This window comes from Emys orbicularis, chromosome 3 (genome assembly GCF_028017835.1).
Source record: "Emys orbicularis isolate rEmyOrb1 chromosome 3, rEmyOrb1.hap1, whole genome shotgun sequence".
Lineage (NCBI taxonomy): Eukaryota > Metazoa > Chordata > Testudines > Emydidae > Emys > Emys orbicularis.
The window spans coordinates 24,652,794-24,669,940 of NC_088685.1; the positions used below are offsets into that span (position 1 = coordinate 24,652,794).

The 17,147-nt window shown below is 45.1% G+C and overlaps 1 protein-coding gene across 2 annotated transcripts in view; it reads left to right on the plus strand.

Annotated features, from left to right (window-relative positions):
* The window catches only part of WDR35 (WD repeat domain 35), a 91,971-nt gene that overhangs the window by 65,010 nt on the left and 9,814 nt on the right, over positions 1-17,147 (plus strand). For both annotated transcript variants that reach the window (XM_065401337.1, XM_065401338.1), the window contains 3 exons: positions 2,280-2,360; positions 2,487-2,623; positions 13,136-13,339. In XM_065401337.1, the coding sequence (XP_065257409.1) occupies positions 2,280-2,360; positions 2,487-2,623; positions 13,136-13,339 (422 nt within the window). The remainder of the gene's footprint in view (positions 1-2,279; positions 2,361-2,486; positions 2,624-13,135; positions 13,340-17,147) is intronic.

Consider the following 17,147-nt stretch of genomic DNA (forward strand, 5'->3'; position numbering starts at 1 on the left):
GCTCTCCCCCACCCTCACTCACTCTCACCGGGCTGGGGCAAGGGGTTGGGATTTGGGAAGAGGTGCGGGCTGTGGGTTGGGGCCAAGGAGTTCACAGTGTGGAAGGGGGCTCCAGGCTGAGCCTGGGGCAGGGGTTGGGGTGCAGGAGGGGGTGAGGGGTGCTGGCTCTGGGAGAGGGGTCAGGGCTGGGGCAGGGGGGTTCGGGGTGCAGAAGGTGGTTTGGAGTGCTGGCTCTGGGAGGGGACTCAGGACTGGAGCAGGGGGGTTCAGGGTGCAGGAGGAGGTTTGGGGAGCTGGTTCTGGGAGGGGGTCAGGGCTGAGGTAGGGGTTTCGAGTGCATGAGGGGGTTTGAAGTGCAGGAGGGGGTTCAGGATGCTGGCTGTGGAAGGGGGTCAGGGCTGGGGCAGGGGTTTGGGGTGAAGGAGGGCGTATGGGGTTCAGGAAGGGTATGGGGTGCTGGCTCTGGGATGGGGCTCAGGGCTGGGGTGTGGCCTCCCGCTGGGCGGCACTTACCTAGGGGAGCGCAGCAAAGCTAAGGCAGGCTCCCTGCCTGCCCCTGCCCCAGGTCACTCCTGGAAGGGGCCAATGCACCCCTGCGGCCTCTAGGGGGTGGGCGGAAGGCACGTGGCTCCAAGTCTGCGTGCTGCCCCTCTCTGCAGGCATCGCCCCCGCAGCTCCCGTTCCCGGCCAATGGGAGCTGTGGGGGTGGTGCTTTCAGGCAGGAGCAGCGCACGGAGACCCTGCCCCCAGGAACCGCGGGGGCGTGCTGGCCGCTTCCAGGAGTGGCGTGGGGCCAGGGCAGGCAGGGAGCTTGACTTACCGGCAGCCCCGCTGCACCACCGGAGATCGCGATCGACTGGGAAATTCTCTAGGATCGACCAGTCAGTCATGATCGACCGGTTGGTGACCACTGCTATACATCTATATGTAAGATTGGTTATTGTATTGTGCATCTGTTTCTCATAAGAAAAGTCATTAAAATTTAATTTGGGGAAGAAGGAAGTCTGTTTACATATATGAAACTATGAGAGAGACAAGGTGGATGAGGTAATATCTTTTATTGGACCAACTTCAATTGGTGAAAGAGACAAGCTTTTGAGCCACACAGAGCTCTTCTTCGGATCTGGCAAGATACTCAGAGTGTCACTAGGACAAAGGGGAGGATTGGTGGGTTACAGAATGTTGTAAAGAGCCATTCATCCAGTGTCTTTACCAAGTCCGTGATTTGTAGTGTGTAGCAAAGTTATGAATTTAAGCTGCCAGGCTTATCTTTTGAAGGTGTTGTGTAGGTTTCCTTTAAGGATGAGGACTGAGAGGTCATTATGAAGTGATTTTCTGAAAAGTGTTCGCCCACGGTCTCAGTCCTTATCCTCAAAGGAACCCTTCAAAAGACCTTGTTAGGCTATGTTTTACACTAGAAATGCTACAGTGGAACAGCTTCAGCGCTACAGCTGTGCTGCTTTAGCATTTCTAGTGTAGACACTACAGCTACAGAAGGGGTTCTTACGTCACTGTAGTAACTCCTCTAGGTCAACACAAGAATTCTTCTGTTGACCTAACGCTGTCTACACCGGGGGGTTACGTCAGCATAGCAACGTCTCTTAGGGGTGTGGATTTTTCACACCCTTGAGAGACGTAGCTATGCCGATGTATGTTTTCTGTGTAGATCAGCCCTTAGACACTAAAAATCATGGACTCAATAAAGATACTGGATTTTAGTCCACTAGCCCTTCTTTGTCTTACGACTGCAGAGGAGTTAACTGCTAACTTCACCTTGAGCGGTATCTTACAACATGTTAACTTGTTATGCTAAACAGTTGGTTCCACCTTGTATTTAGCTGTAACTGTTAGGGCTGGTCTACACTATGTCGCTGGCAGATGCAGAATATCCATACCCCTGAGAGATGTGTTAAGCTAGCCTAAGTCACAATGTAGACAGCGCATGGTCGACGGAAGAATTCTTCTGTCAACCTAGCTACTGCCTCTCAAGGAGGTGGATTTAATAGCGTTGGAAGAACCCGTTTTGTTGCTGTAGTAAGAGTCTACACTAAAGTAGACATAGCCTGAGTACTGTTCCCAGACCTGAAGAAGAGCTCTGCGTAAGTCTGAAAGCTTGTCTCTTTCACCAACAAAAGTTGGTCCTGTAAAAGATATTATCTCAAATTGTCTCTCTAATATCCTTGGACCAACGCAGCTACAACAACTCTGCAAACAAATATGAAACTTTTATCAGATTTATGTAAAGTTGTTCATTACCTTTTAACCATATTTATTTTAAGGAACCCATTCAGACTTCTGGATATATTTGCAACTTTGAAGATTTAGAAATTAAATCTGTTCTTTTGGATGAAATATTGAAAGTAAGTGTAATTTAATTTCTGTTTTAGGAAAACTTAGTGTCTATGTAACATGATTTGCACAATGGTAGTTTCTAAGGGGTGGTAAAGACATTGAGTAAAATTTAGTCTTTTACTTCATTCTTTTAGAATCCTGAACATCCTAACAAAGAATACATCATTAACTTTGAGATCCGATCGCTACGAGACAGTCGAGCATTGATTGAGGAGGTCGGGATTGAGGAGTCTTCCCAATTCATAGAAGATAATCCACATCCTAGACTTTGGTAAAATCCCTTTTCAAAATCCTTTCTTCTTCTGCTTCCATTGATTACAAACCTGTCTTTTCATCTGCTTTTCCTTCTTAAACAAGTCTCCTAGTTTATTGTAGAAAGACATAGTGGGCCTCCCTCAGCCACATAGCTCCATATTGAGCTCTTCTTATAGCCCTTGTGTCTGTTTGATCAAACTCAGCAGATAGCTGCTCCACCTCCACTCTCCGCTCCTGTGGCAACTTTTCCACCTTTGCCTCACGGATATTATGCAGGACACCACCAGACAGCTATAACCATTGGGATATTTTTCTCGCAGAGATCCAATCTTGTGAGTAAACAATGCTAGTTCCCTTTCAATCTACCAAAAGCACACTGAACTGTCGTTCTGCACCTGCTGAGCTGGTAGTTGAATCTTTCTTTGGTGGTGTCAAAGTGGCTGGTGTTGAGCTTCATGAGCCAGGGGAGCACTATTGGCATTTCAACATCACCAGTGGTTCCACCAGTTGGGAAAGAATGCCCCTTCTTGCAGTCTGAACAGTCCTGTATTCTTAAAGATATGAATGTCGTGCACCTTCCCTGACCAGCCGGTATTGATATCAGTGAAATGTCCCAGTGATCCACCAATGCTTGCATAACCATAAAAAAGTAGCCCTTTCTGTTGGTGTACTCTGTGGCAAGGTGGACTGGTGCCAAAATAGGGATATGCATGCCATCTATCACCCCACCACAGTTTGGAAACTCCGTTGCTGCAAATCTATCCACTATGTCCTACACATTACTGAGAGTCACAGTGCTGCATAGTAGAAGACGATTAACGACCCTGCACACTTGCATGACAAAGGCCCCTCCGGTGTATTTTCCAGCTCCAAAATGATTTCCCATTGGCCGGTAGCAATTTGATGTTTCAAGCTTCCATAGTGCAATCACCACTCGCTTCTCAACTGTCAGTGCAGCTCATTCTGGTGTCTCTGTATTGGAGGGCTGGGACAAGCTCAGCACACAGATCCAGGAATATGGCCTTTCATAGCCAAAAGATCTGCAGCCACTGCTCATCATCCCAAATCTGCATTGCAATGCAATTCCACCAGTCAGTGGTCGTTTCTCGGTCCCAGAAGCAGCACTCCACCATGTGCAGATGCTCCGTGAATGCCACCAACAACTTTGAATTGTTTTTGCCATGTCCCACAGCAGTCTGTCATCCACAAAATCGTTATGTTCCCCGATGTTATGGTTCTTCTTGTGACTCTCCAAAATGTGGAGGATCATGCATTCTGTGTTTGCAACAACAATAGGGTAGACTGTGTGAGCTCCATGCTTCTGTTAGAGATGGCAGACAGAAGTGCCATGCAGGTTTGTGGGATTTAAAAAATAAAGCGTGAAAATTATGAGATATGGATGTCATTATGGGATGGAGAAAGTTGCATGATGGGAATATGACCCCTTGCTCTTAGTTGCCACAGCATGACTTTTCAATCCCACCACGTATTGCCAAAATTTCCCCAAAGACAGTGCACCGGATGATGGTGAGTTGCACACTGGGATACCTACCCATGGTGCATTGCACTGTGCATCGACACAAGCACTACTGGTGAGTATATTCAGTGCTGACAAGGAACCAAATATCCATGCACACGAATGATATACTAACTGCAGCGGCTTTGTGCCAACATAATTTGCATCAACCAAAGTTTGTAGTGTAGAAATGGCCTTTGAAAGGTAGATTGTGGGTCAAGTTGCTTACACAGCACTTGCTGTGAAACAGTATTATGATACAGATTAGAAAACTGCTCCAGCTACCTACTGTTTTAGTTGCATTAGCACCTTCCAGAATAAACAAAATGGTTTGAAAAGCTTACGGTCTTGCCAGTCCATCTGCTATCAAAACACACACAGGTAACAAGCCTGCATGTTTCTGTGTCACAGGTCATAAGAGCAGGGAGTGGGTAGGTGGACAAGCATCCTAGCACATCTTCTATACCCAGTGGTCCCTAAACTTTTTCGTTTGTGCCCCTCCCCCTCCCCCTTACCTGGTTCATGACCCCCAGGAGCCGGGACTGGGAGTGGGGTCAGAGTCGTGATCGGCAGCTGGGTCCAGAGCCACAGTGGGGAGCCAGGGACAGAGCCACAATCGGGAGCCAGGGCTGGGGCCAGAGACACAGTGGGGAGCTGAGGCCAGGGCTGCAGTCAGGAGCTGGGGCTAGGAGTGGGCCTGCGATTGGGGTCAGGAGCCGGGAGCTGCAATCAGAGCTGAGGGCTGGGAGTGGGGCTGTGACTGGGGCCGGGGCCAGAGCTGCAGCTGGGGCCAGGAGTGGGGCTGTGTGGTCAGGGCCAGGAGCAGAGCTGGGAGCAGAGAAGGACTGTGTGGCGCGCCCTGCCTGCCCTCCCATGAGGGTTGGCCTGGGCCTCCCCGCACTCCCCGAACGTTCCTCCACTCCCCTTTAGGGGGGGTGCACTCCACAGTTTGGGGAATCACTGTTTTATACATATTATCTTGCCATTCCAAACAATGGGCTTTGTCTTCTTTTGATAGCTTTGAAGCACAATCAGACCCAGTCAGGCAAGAGGCTTGGTTATGTCCCCTGCTTCATTCCCCCCCCCCATCTTGGTAGAGCATGCAAGTGATATCCAGAGACCCTGTATTTTGTTTGCAATCCTGCAGAGTACAAAACTTGCTAAAGTACCTCCGTTTGGGGGAATGTACTTTAGCTGCTCACTTATCGCTTGCTTTCCTGCCAAGATTCATTCTTGGCATAAAGGGAAAAGGGAGTGTCTTAACTTTCATTTGGTGCAGTTTTACAATAGTTTCTGACTGATGGATTCCCTCTTATAAGAAGACAAACTTACAGGTAGAGGCTAAACTAGTCTTGTCTCTTCTGAATGATTGACAGTGTTGGGGGGCTTCTTTTCTTGTAGTCGTTTAGTGCGATCACTAATATCAAGTGTTCCTGTAATAAGAAAATAATTTCATTTTTTGACAGCCCAAGTCTGACTTAAATGAAGGCAGATGTCCAACACATTCCTCCTACACTTAAAACAAAAACCATAAAAACTAATCCTGAGCTGCTCCAGCATTGTTCATTTTGCAGTACTTCAAAAACTTTACTGGTGTCTTTGAAAATATTAAGTTTGTAAATCTGACTTGTGATGTTTTGTGGACATGCTATATTTTGCAAGCCTCAGGCTCTGTATGCCATTACAATATGACCTAAATACCTGTAGGGATCTCATCACTTCACTTCACTTGATGCATGAACCAGCTCAATTGTACCTCAGATCTCAATCGAAAGACAAGGCTTGTAGACAGTCCTATAATAAATTAACTAAAGATTTATCAATTAGAAAAAGAAATGAGTTATTTACAAGGTTAAAGCAGGTAAACAGACACACACAAATGACTTGCAGTCTTAGGTTCCAAAACGTAATAGAAACTTATATCATAAGCAAGCTCTATATGGCCTTTGGGGCTAACCCACGCTAAGCAGCTGCTGATATCTTGCTTGTGCTTAGAAATCATGCCCTCTCAAAGTCCAAGCAGAATAGACCAGTGTCTTCTGGGTTAGGGATTTTTATTCGCTTCCCCCAGAGTTCAAGCAGATGGGATGAGCCCTCATGCATGGCTCCTCTTCCTGTGGAGGAAGCAGTCAACAAAGTCTTTGTCCTTTGATGTTTCACAGTGGCTTATTCGATGTCAATGGGCCTTCCTACGTGCAGGACCTAACGCCTTCTGTAGGAAGCCAGCCTTTACATTAACTAATGCTTCTTTCCTGAGTTACAGTTACAGAGGTTTACAATGCAAACACTTAATATAACTTTATAACATGGGGTATAGGTGTTATAAGTGAGATTACTACATGCAGCATCCTACCAGCATTTCATAAAGTCTAAATACTAAACACATTCTTATCAATTTAACATCTGTTTTAACGATGCTAACACAGAGATGAGCCAGGCCAGTTTCCAGCTATGCATTTGTCAGTGTTTAGTTGAGGCCTAGGCATGAGCTGGCACCTGGTCTGCCAGCGTCACACTCTTCTTCCCATACACACACCGTTACTGAAAACAATACTCAGCCAGCCCCTCCCCCCGTATTGTTGTAACTCCTGGGCGGGCTAAAGCGATGTCTACTCTACGGAATGTACAGCAGCACAGCTGTACGGCTGCAGCTGCGCTGCTGTAAGGTCTCCTATGTAGCCACTGTATACTGGCGGGAGAGAGCTCTCCCGCTGGCATAGCGCTGCCCACACCAGCACTTTCGTTGGCGAAACTTATGTCAGTCAGGGGGTGGTTTTTTCACACCCCTGACAGACAAAAGTTTTGCTGACAAAAGTGCTAGTAAGTGTAGACTTTGCCTTTGTTTTAGGTGGGGCTGCTATGAATGAGTTTGACTATTTCTCACAGCTATCTTAAATGAAGGCGGTGGTTACACCCACCAACTTCAGTGACATTTTGCCCAATCCACAACAAGAGGCTGTTTGTTGATTTATCATGATCAGAACCTCCTCTTTACATTCTCATTTGAAAGGCTATACTGCCTACAGCAAGGTGTCCTATAATATCACCTCAGGGCAAGTCTACGGTTAAAACACTGCATCAGCGCAGCTGCAGCACCTTAATGAAGATGCTCTAAGCCGATGTGAGAGCGCTCTCCCATTGGCATAGTTAATCCACCTCCCGAGAGGCGGTAGCTGTGTCGGCAGGAGAAGCTTTCCCGCTGTCTACACGAGGGGTTAGGTCGGTTAACTACGTCACTCAGGGGGGTGGGTTTTTCACACCCCTGAGCAATGTAGTTATACCACTATAGGTCTGTAGTGTAGACTGGACTTGAGGCATTTCTTCAGTTCTGTGTAGGAGAGGAATGCCATCTGCTGAATTACCACCACTTCCTGTGCAGCATCGAAGAGTTCCTTTGAAGTCTCCTAACCAAGCAGTGACCATTTAATCTATAAAATGAATAATTATAAAGACATAGCATAGTGTTGCTCTTTTTATCTAATATTTTTATTGCATCAGTGACTAGAACACCCTTTGTGCTCAGTGCTGTATAAACATATATAAGGACACAGTCATTGTCTCAAGGAACTTACAATGTAATATAAATAAAATAGCTAGTAGAAACAACAGAAACCAAACATTATGACAGGTCTGAATATTTAAAGTTGTTTTTAAACAACATTGCATTTTTATCAAGTACTGTAAGCGTACATAGCTCTTTGGAAAACAAATGAGAAGACAAGGGCCTTGCGTGGATTTTGAATAGCCTGGAAAGAGGCAAGAAGAGAAAGCAGGGTAGAGGGGTTAAGTTTCCAGACGACTCTGACATGTAACAGGGTTTTGCACAATGGATGGTGTGAGGAAAGGATGGAAAGGAGATTTCTACACACTATAATTAAACATAGACCCAAAGGTTAAAACTGAATTTCAAAATCCTACACAGTACACTGTATAAAAGCAATAATAGTGAACAAAGAAAGAAACCTGTGAAAGCCCATATCTCAGAGGTTGAATGTGTAATTGCCATAGTAAACAATTTAAAGAAAAAATTAAATGACAATAGCTAAGACTAGAATTTCCTTGATAAGATACTGTGGAGTGATGCCAGTCCTTTTTAAGGGTCCAGAGACTTACTACATTTATGTTTCCGGAGTTATTTATGGCTTTGTTTTGAAACTATTGAAATGATTTGTGTCAGCACAGCAGACCAAGCTAGCCCAAAGTGAATTTGATCATTCTCTGTTACTTCTAACAGTTCAAAGGAGAATTTGGGTCCATTAAACTACTTGCTGAATCAGACTTGCTGTAAAAGATGAAGTTTTTTGAAACACTCTTTACAATGGACTTGTGTGTGCGTGTTTTTTTCCAAAGTCTGTATATTCATAAATAGGATTGTTACCCGAAACTTTTAAAATATAATTATCCAAATTTTTGCTAAAGTTCTATCTTACTGAAATAGCTAAGCTATTTTTGGCTAGTACCCAGTATTTATTTCAGTAGAAAAGGGACCATTTATTTTATAACTCTCCATGCCCCAGTAAGTTTCATAAAGTAGGCCCATAAAGCATGAGCCAAATCCTCCTGATCTTACTTGGGCAAAAACTGCCATTGACTTCAATGGGAATTTTGAATGTACAAATAAATGCAGGATCTGGCCACATGTTTATATAGAACAGATTTACAATCTGAAACTATAAATGCTGGCTATAGAGCAAATAAATTATAGATAAAAGTAGGATAATGCACCTACTGCTGCAACTTGAGAAATGAGAAGAGTATGTAGCAGATCCATTTCACTTGCCAGGTAACCCTTCTGTGCTGGTTGTCACAAGATCTAGGGACTAGCACAAGACTTGAATTGATGCTATTCTCCTTAATTTGATGCAGCAAATATTGGGTTGATGTAGATCAGTGGTTCTCAACCAGGGGTCTGGGACCCACTGGGGCTCTGCCAAGAAGGGCTGGAATTAGACTTTCTGGGGCACAGAATAGAAAGCCAAAGCCCCACCGCATGGGACTGAAGCCTGGGGCTCTGAGCCCCACCACCCGAGGCTGAAGCTGAAGCTGATCATGTTAGCTTCAAAGGGCCCCCTGTGGCTTGGGGCCCCAGGCACTTGCCCTGCTTTCTACCCACTAACGCTGGTCCTGGCTTTTCTATGAAGAAAAACAGTAGTTGTGGCATAAGTGGGCTGTGGAGTTTTTATAGCATATTGGGGGGGGCCTCAGAAAGAAAAAGGTTGAGAACCCCTGATGTAGATCATGCTTGATGTATCTGTTGTGGGTGTCCAGTGACTGGAGCAGTAGTGGTCCTGTTTTTGCCAAGTAATCTTGGAGCACTATGCAGTTAGTGCTCTGGTTGTACTGACTCATTCAATATGCTGAGGGTCTAAGCCCTACTTAGTTTTGTTTTTGTAATACATTTTAGAGTTCATTCAAATGCCAGATTGACAAGGAGGTAGAAATCCTTTATTTATCTTCAGAACAGCATGGGCAGTGCAGTGACAGCCTCCCCACACTGCCCTGTCACTGTACCTCAATGCTAACCTGCAGCTACCATCCATAAGGATGGAGAGGGATAATTTACCCTCCATGGTGCATTTACTTCTGGGCCTACAAGGTGAGACCGGGGCACGGGAACAGGGGTGGCCAGGGGCCCTGGTCCCATCACTTTTTCCGGCCGTAAGGGCAAGCGACAGGGGGAGGGGACGGAGAGGAGCAAGTGGGGGGCAGGGTCTTGGGGGGAAGAGGTGACGGAAGGGCGAGGGCCTCAGGGGGAAGGGGTGGTATGAGGGTAGGAGTTCGGGGGAAGGGATGGTACAGGGAGCAGGGCCACAGTTCAGGCACTGGTGGTCCCCCGCACACATGTTTAGGGAGCTTCCGTCACCCCTGGCTGAGACTGCCATCAAGGCTGTCTACTGTAATTTGTGTGTGGAAGACATGTCAACATGAATCTGAACAAAGACCATCAGTGCATTTCACATAGGCCACTGAAGAATAGAGCTGGGTAAATAATGGAATTTTTGGTTTGCTGCCAATTTCAAACAATCCAGGGGGGGAAATTGTTTGGGGTTGAACTGAAAATGACATTTATCTAATGTTTTTAGGCAAACTGAAAGGTTAAAAAAAACCAGGTGTCATAGATTCATAGATTCCAAAGCCAGAAGGGACCACTGTGATCATGTAGTCTGACTTCATGGGTAAAGCAGGCCAGAGAACTATTCCTAGAGCATGGCTTTTAGAAAAACACCCAATCTTGATTTAAAAATGATCAGTGATGGCAAATCCACCACAATCCTTGGTAAATTGTTCCAGTGATTAATTTACTCTCACAGTTAAAAAATTACACCTTTCTTTCCAGTCTGAACTTGTCTAGCTTCAGCTTCCAAATGTCAAATCAAAATGTCGTGCGGTACCAAATCAAATGCCTTACAAAAGACTAAGTATATTACGTCAACACTGTTATCTTTATCAACCAAACTTGTAATCTCATCCAAAAAAAAATCAGTTAGCTTGACAGAAATTATTTTCCATAAATACACATTGATTGGCATTATTATATTACCCTCCTTTAATTATTTATTAATCAAGTCCCATATCAGCTGTTCCATTATCTTGCCTGCAATTGATGTCAGACTGACAGTCCTATAATTACCCAGGTCATCCTGTTTATCCTTTTTAAATATTGGCACAACATTAGATTTTTTCCAGTTTTCTGGAACTTCCCCAGTGTTCCAAGATTTATTGAAAATCAATATTAAAAAATGGTCCAGCCTCTCAGACAGCTCTTTTAAAACTCTTAGATGCAAGTTGTCTGTACCTGCTGATTTTAAAAATGTCTAACTTTAGAAGCCGCTGTGTAATATCCTCCTGATATACGAGTAGAATTGAAAGTGTGTTGTTGTCGTCCTCATCATCATCATATATCATGTTTTCCCCCCAAATGCAGAACAGAAATATTGATTGAATGCCTCTACCTTTTCTGTATTTTTATTGATAATTCTACCATTTTCCATCTAGTAATGAACTAATACTATTGTCAGGATTCTTTTTGTTCCTACTGTACTAAAAAAACGCTCTTTTTTTATTGACCTTAATTCTGCTGGCCTGTGTTTTCCTTGGGTCCCTTTGCTTTCCTTATCAATTTTCTATGAGTCCTAGTGTCTGTCAAAACTAACTGAAACATTTTGACATTATCAAAATGAAAATTTTTGAGTCCAAACATTTTGGTAATATGGAAATGAATTTTTGTGTGTCATTTTGAACCCAAAAATTTCATTTAGATTTTCAGGTGTTTTGACAAAAAGAAAGGATTTACAAAAATAACTGGAGAAGGTGATGATGTCTCCCTTATAGGCATTAAGCCAGTGGTTAGGTCACTCATCTGGGGTATGGGAGACCTGGGTTCAAGTTCCCCTTCAGCCTGATGTGAAGGAGGAACTTGAACTTGGGTCTCCCACCTCTCAGGTGTGTGTGCTAACTACCAGGTTGTAGAGTCATTCTCACTTTTTTTCCCTGGCCCAATGACTATTCCTTGTCATATGAATGACTATGAATTGCCACTGTGAATGTCAGTATGATGTAGGAGACTCAAGTGTAGGTCCCTGCTCCAATGGAGTAGGGACCTGAACTTGGGTTTCAACATTACCAAAACAGTTTGACTTTTGTCATTCATTGAATTCAGCACGAACTAGTGAATAGTTTTGGTCAACCTGAAACTGCATTTTTTTGGTTAATAAACTATTTATATAAAAAATTTCACCTAGCTCTACTGAAGAGTCGTAAAACACAATGACATAAAGTTCCTGACTCCCTACCAACCTGGAGTAGTCTTGACCAGATGAACTAGAAGTGGAAGCCATTACAAATCCTTTGAATTATTTGTACCATTAATTTCTGATGAATGCATGCTTGTGTTAATACATTCAGTGGAACTGGATTCTCCACTGGATGTTAGAATCATAGACTCATAGAATATCAGGGTTGGAAGAAACCTCAGGAGGTCATGTAGTCCAACCCCCTGCTCAAAGCAGGACCAACCCCAACTAAATCATCCCAGCCAGGGCTTTGTCAAGCCTGACCTTAAAAACCTCTGAGGATGGAGATTCCACCACCTCCCTAGGTAACCCATTCCAGTGCTTCAACCACCCACCAGGTGAAACAGTTTTTCCTAATATCCAACGTAGACCTCCCACCCTGCAACTTGAGACTATTGCTCCTTGTTCTGTCATCTGCCACCACTAAGAACAGCCTAACTCCATCCAGCTGAAGGCTGCTATCAAATCCTCCCTCACTCTTCTCTTCTGCAGACTAAATAACCCCAGTTCCCTCAGCCTCTCCTCATAAATCATGTGCCCCAGCCCCCTAATCATTTTTGTTGCCCTCTGCTGGACTCTTTCCAATTTGTCCACATCCTTTCTGTAGTGGAGGGCCCAAAACTGGATGCAGTACTCCAGATGTGGCCTGTGCCAAATAGAGGGGAATAATCACTTCCTTCAATCTGCTGGCAATGCTCCTACTAATGCAGCCCAATATGCCATTAGCCTTCTTGGCAACAAGGGCACACTGTTGATCATATCCAGCTTCTCATCCACTGTAATCCCCAGGTCCTTTTCTGCAGAACTGCTGCTTAGCCAGTCAGTCACCAGCCTGTAGCAGTGCATGGGATTCTTCCATCCTAAGTGCAGGTGGCATACACCCACATTAGGTGTGGTGGCGTACACCCACATTGAGATTAGTGGTGCTAGAAGTGGGTGCTGAATTAGCCCTAATTTAGGTGTCTTTTTTTTAACTTGACTAGTTAAATGATTCCTAATATGACTTCCTAGTATGGCTACTTTTCTAGCTATAACTCCTGTTCTTTGCCTGTGACACATAAGTCTAGTCTCCTGTGGGTTGTATGCTTTTAACTCAGTTTGGTTGTTGGATTGCGGGTGCTGGGTGGTGCTGGTGGCATGTGATATACGGCCGTCAGATTAAATCTGGTGGTCCTTTCTTTCCTTAAACTCTGTGACTCTATCTGTGCTTATCATACAGGCGTCTCCTGGCTGAAGCCGCTCTTCAGAAGCTAGACCTACAAACTGCTGAACAAGCATTTGTGCGCTGCAAAGACTATCAAGGCATTAAATTTGTGAAGTGCCTAGGCAATCTGCAGAGCGAGTCAATGAAGCAAGCTGAAGTGGCAGCTTACTTTGGCCGATTTGAAGAAGCTGAAAGGATGTATTTGGATATGGACAGAAGGTAATTGCACAAACTACTAAAGAACTAATAGCAACAACTTTAGCAATCTTTAGCAATAGCAGTCTTTAGCAACAACTAAAGAAAAAATAGATAAAAATAAATGCTTGCACTAAAAAAAGTGGGAATGTTTAAGCAGTGAGGGCTTTTTCAAGTTCTGAAAAAGAGAACAAGGTTAGATAGAGAAAACTGCTGTACTGGTAGATTACAAATCCCTTTATTATTTAAATTAACACATTCCAAACAGTCTTACTTCCACTCTTCTCTAATTGATCTATATAGCAATCAGTATCAGATTTAAATCTTCATAGACTTTTGAATGTTAGTCTGTAGATGTTTTAGTTAAGATTCCAAAATATAAAGAAACAGTTTAAACTTAGTTAGCCAGTTAACTAGTTGCTGTTAGTTATCTAAATTCTACCTTCTTTGAATTACACATACACATTGCTGGGTTTTTAAATTAGCAGTAATCACAAGGGAGCACACCATGGATGACGTTTGGACAGCTCAAGGAAAACTTCTGCTCAAGGGTTATAGTTTGCTTTTGTTTTTGACTAACAAATTTTTAGGATTCAAAGGAATGAGGTAGAAAATAATATTGAAAATATTATAAACCAGGAGAACACCCTGAGCTGAAATACTGTGTTTAGTTCTGGTCATCCCATCTCAAGAAGATGTAGTTGAAATAGGGGTCCAGAGATGGAGGAGAAATCAGTGGAGGCATGAAAGTCTTCCATATATAGACTGGGACTTCAAGCTTAGATAAAAAGGGACATGAAAGAGGTATCTAAAATAACAAATAGTATAAGGTATGTCAGTCAGAAGCTTCCATTAGCTTTTCTCATACTAGAAGAACAAGGAGACATCCAATAAAACTGAAAGGGAACAAATTTAAAGCTGATAAAGAAAATAACTTTTTACACAATACATGATTAACCTGTAGAGGGCATTCTGTGTCAGTGAGGCAGAATGCCTCCCAGAGCTCTTTGGTTACACAGTATGTGACACCCCTTTAAGGCATACAATGTATACCCTTCCTCATGGCTGTACAGAGCATTTCAGTAGCAGCCACTACACAGAGGGCTGGAATTCTGGGCAGTCCGTTATTCCCTTCCCCAGCACTGTGAAAGCTGCATAAAGACCATCACAATCTAGATCAAAATAAGTAATTTTTTCTTTCAAATAGTCTTTTGAAAATTATTTTTAAACATATATTCTATTTATTTAACTGTCTAAGGCCTGGTCTACACTAGGAGTTTATGTCGAATTTAGCGCCGTTACATCGAATTAACTCTGCACCCGTCCACACCACGAAGCTATTTAGTTCGACATAGAGGTCTCTTAAATTCGACTTCTGTACTCCTCCCCAACGAGGGGAGTAGCGCTAAATTCGACATGGCCATGTCGAATTAGGCTAGGTGTGGATGGAAATCGACGCTGATAGCTCCGGGAGCTATCCCACAGTGCACCACTCTGTTGACGCTCTGGACAGCAGTCCGAGCTCGGATGCTCTGACCAGCCATACAGGAAAAGCCCCGGGAAAATTTGAATTCCTTTTCCTGTCTGGGCAGTTTGAATCTCATTTCCTGTTTGGACATCGTGGCGAGCTCAGCAGCACTGGCAACGATGCAGAGCTCTCCAGCAGAGATGGCCGTGCAATCTCAGAATAGAAAGAGGGCCCCAGCATGGACTGATCGGGAAGTCTTGGATCTGATCGCTGTGTGGGGCGATGAGTCCGTGCTTTCCGAGCTGCGCTCCAAAAGACGGAATGCAAAGATCTACGAGAAGATCTCAAAAGCCATGACAGAGAGAGGATACAGCCGGGATGCAACGCAGTGCCGCGTGAAAATCAAGGAGCTGAGACAAGGCTACCAGAAGACCAAAGAAGCAAACGGACGCTCCGGATCCCAGCCCCAGACATCCCGTTTCTACGAGGCACTGCATTCCATCCTAGGTGCGGCCGCCACCACTACCCCACCACTGACCGTGGACTCTGAGGATGGGATATTGTCGACGGCCGCTTCCTCGGACATGTTAGCGGACGGGGAAGATGAGGAAGAAGATGAGGAGGACGAGGCAGTCGACAGCGCTTACAAGGCTGATTTCCCCGACAGCCAGGATCTCTTCATCACCCTTACAGAGATCCCCTACCAACCGGGTCCCCAGCCGTTAACCCGGACACGGAATCAGGGGAAGGATCAGTCAGTAAGTGTTTAAAACATCTAAACATTTATTTTTTACAGAACAGGAATATTAACAATATTAACAATGGGTTTTGCATGATTACTTTGCCCTAGGCGCTTAACGGTTCAGTCCCTGGCAGTGCAACTACTAAAAAAAATCTAACAATGTCCGGTTTAGCATGATTGTTCTGCCCAAGCCGCTCTACTGTTTAGTCCCTGCCAGTGCAGCTACAGTAAAATCCTGTCTATATGTCCGGGGATAGAGCAGAAATCCTCCATGGACATCTCCACGAAGCTCTCCTGGAGGTAATTGGAAAGCCTTTGCATCAGGTTCCTGGGGAGAGCGGCCTTATTGGATCCTCCGTAGTAGCAAACATTTCCGCGCCAGGAGACAAGCAAATACTCCGGGATCATTGCCCTGCAGAGTATGGCGGCATACGGCCCTGGTCTTTGCAGGCTTTCCCGAAGCATCCTTTCTTTTTCCGTCTCTGAAATCCTCATCAGAGTGATGTTGCTCATGGTGACCTGCTTTGAATTAGGTAGGGGAATGTTAGTATTGGGACTGCTTGCCTGTTCCTTTACAGAACTGTAACCGGCGGTTTACAGCCACGCGGTGGAGGCGGGAGAGGGGCAGCATACAGGGATCTTTCCCTGGGACAGCCGCGAGGGGGTGGGGCAGAGTTCATGCTTGCCGGATTGCTGGCAGCAGGGACTGGCATTGCTTTCAATGTGAAAGGAGGCCAGTGCTACTATTAAAGTTTTAAGCAGCCACAAGTCTACGGCTTACCATGTCGGCCTGCTACACAAATTCCCGTGTCCTGCCCCGCTTCTCTGATGTGCACTGCAAGACCCCAGGCACTGAATGCGAAGGCCGAAAATTCGACCTTGTCCTGAGTGCGCATGTGATAGGTGCTGTGCATGGTCTTGTTCACAGAGAAAGACTATGTTCTTTGTTCAGAACGAAATTTATCTTTCTGAGGAATTCACTCCCTTTTTTCCATTCCCACAGCTGCGACTGTCTCCCAACCCAGCCTGGCATCACACTCCCAGAGGCTAGCGCAGATTAGGCGTAGGAAGAAGAGGACACGGGAGGACATGTTCTCAGAACTTATGGGCTGCTCCTGAGCCCAGGCAGCCCAGCAGACCCAATGGAGCGAGAACTTGTCCCAAATGCACCGATCACACATGGAACGGGAGGAGAGGTGGCGGCAGGAAGACCAGCAGGCGACTCAAACGCTGCTTGGACTAATGAGGGAGCAAACGGACACATTCCGGCGCCTTGTGGATGTTCTGCAGGACCGGAGGCAGGAGGACAGAGCCCCGCTGCAGTCTATCTCTAACCGCCCTCCCCCGCCACCAAGTCCCATACCCTCCTCACCCAAAGTCCAAAGAAGGAGGGGCGGCAGAGTCCGTGAAAACTCTCACTCCACCCCTGCAGACTGCTCTACTACTAGAAGTCTCTCATTCCCCAAAATTTGACAAGTCCTTTCCTTCCCGCCTCACCCAAGCCCCCATCCAAGTTTCACCCCCCAGTTTCATGTGTAGTTGCTAATAAAAAATACGTTTCTGTTAATTACTGTTTCCATCATGTTCTTTTAGAGGAGAGTATGTCTGAAGGGGGGGAAGGG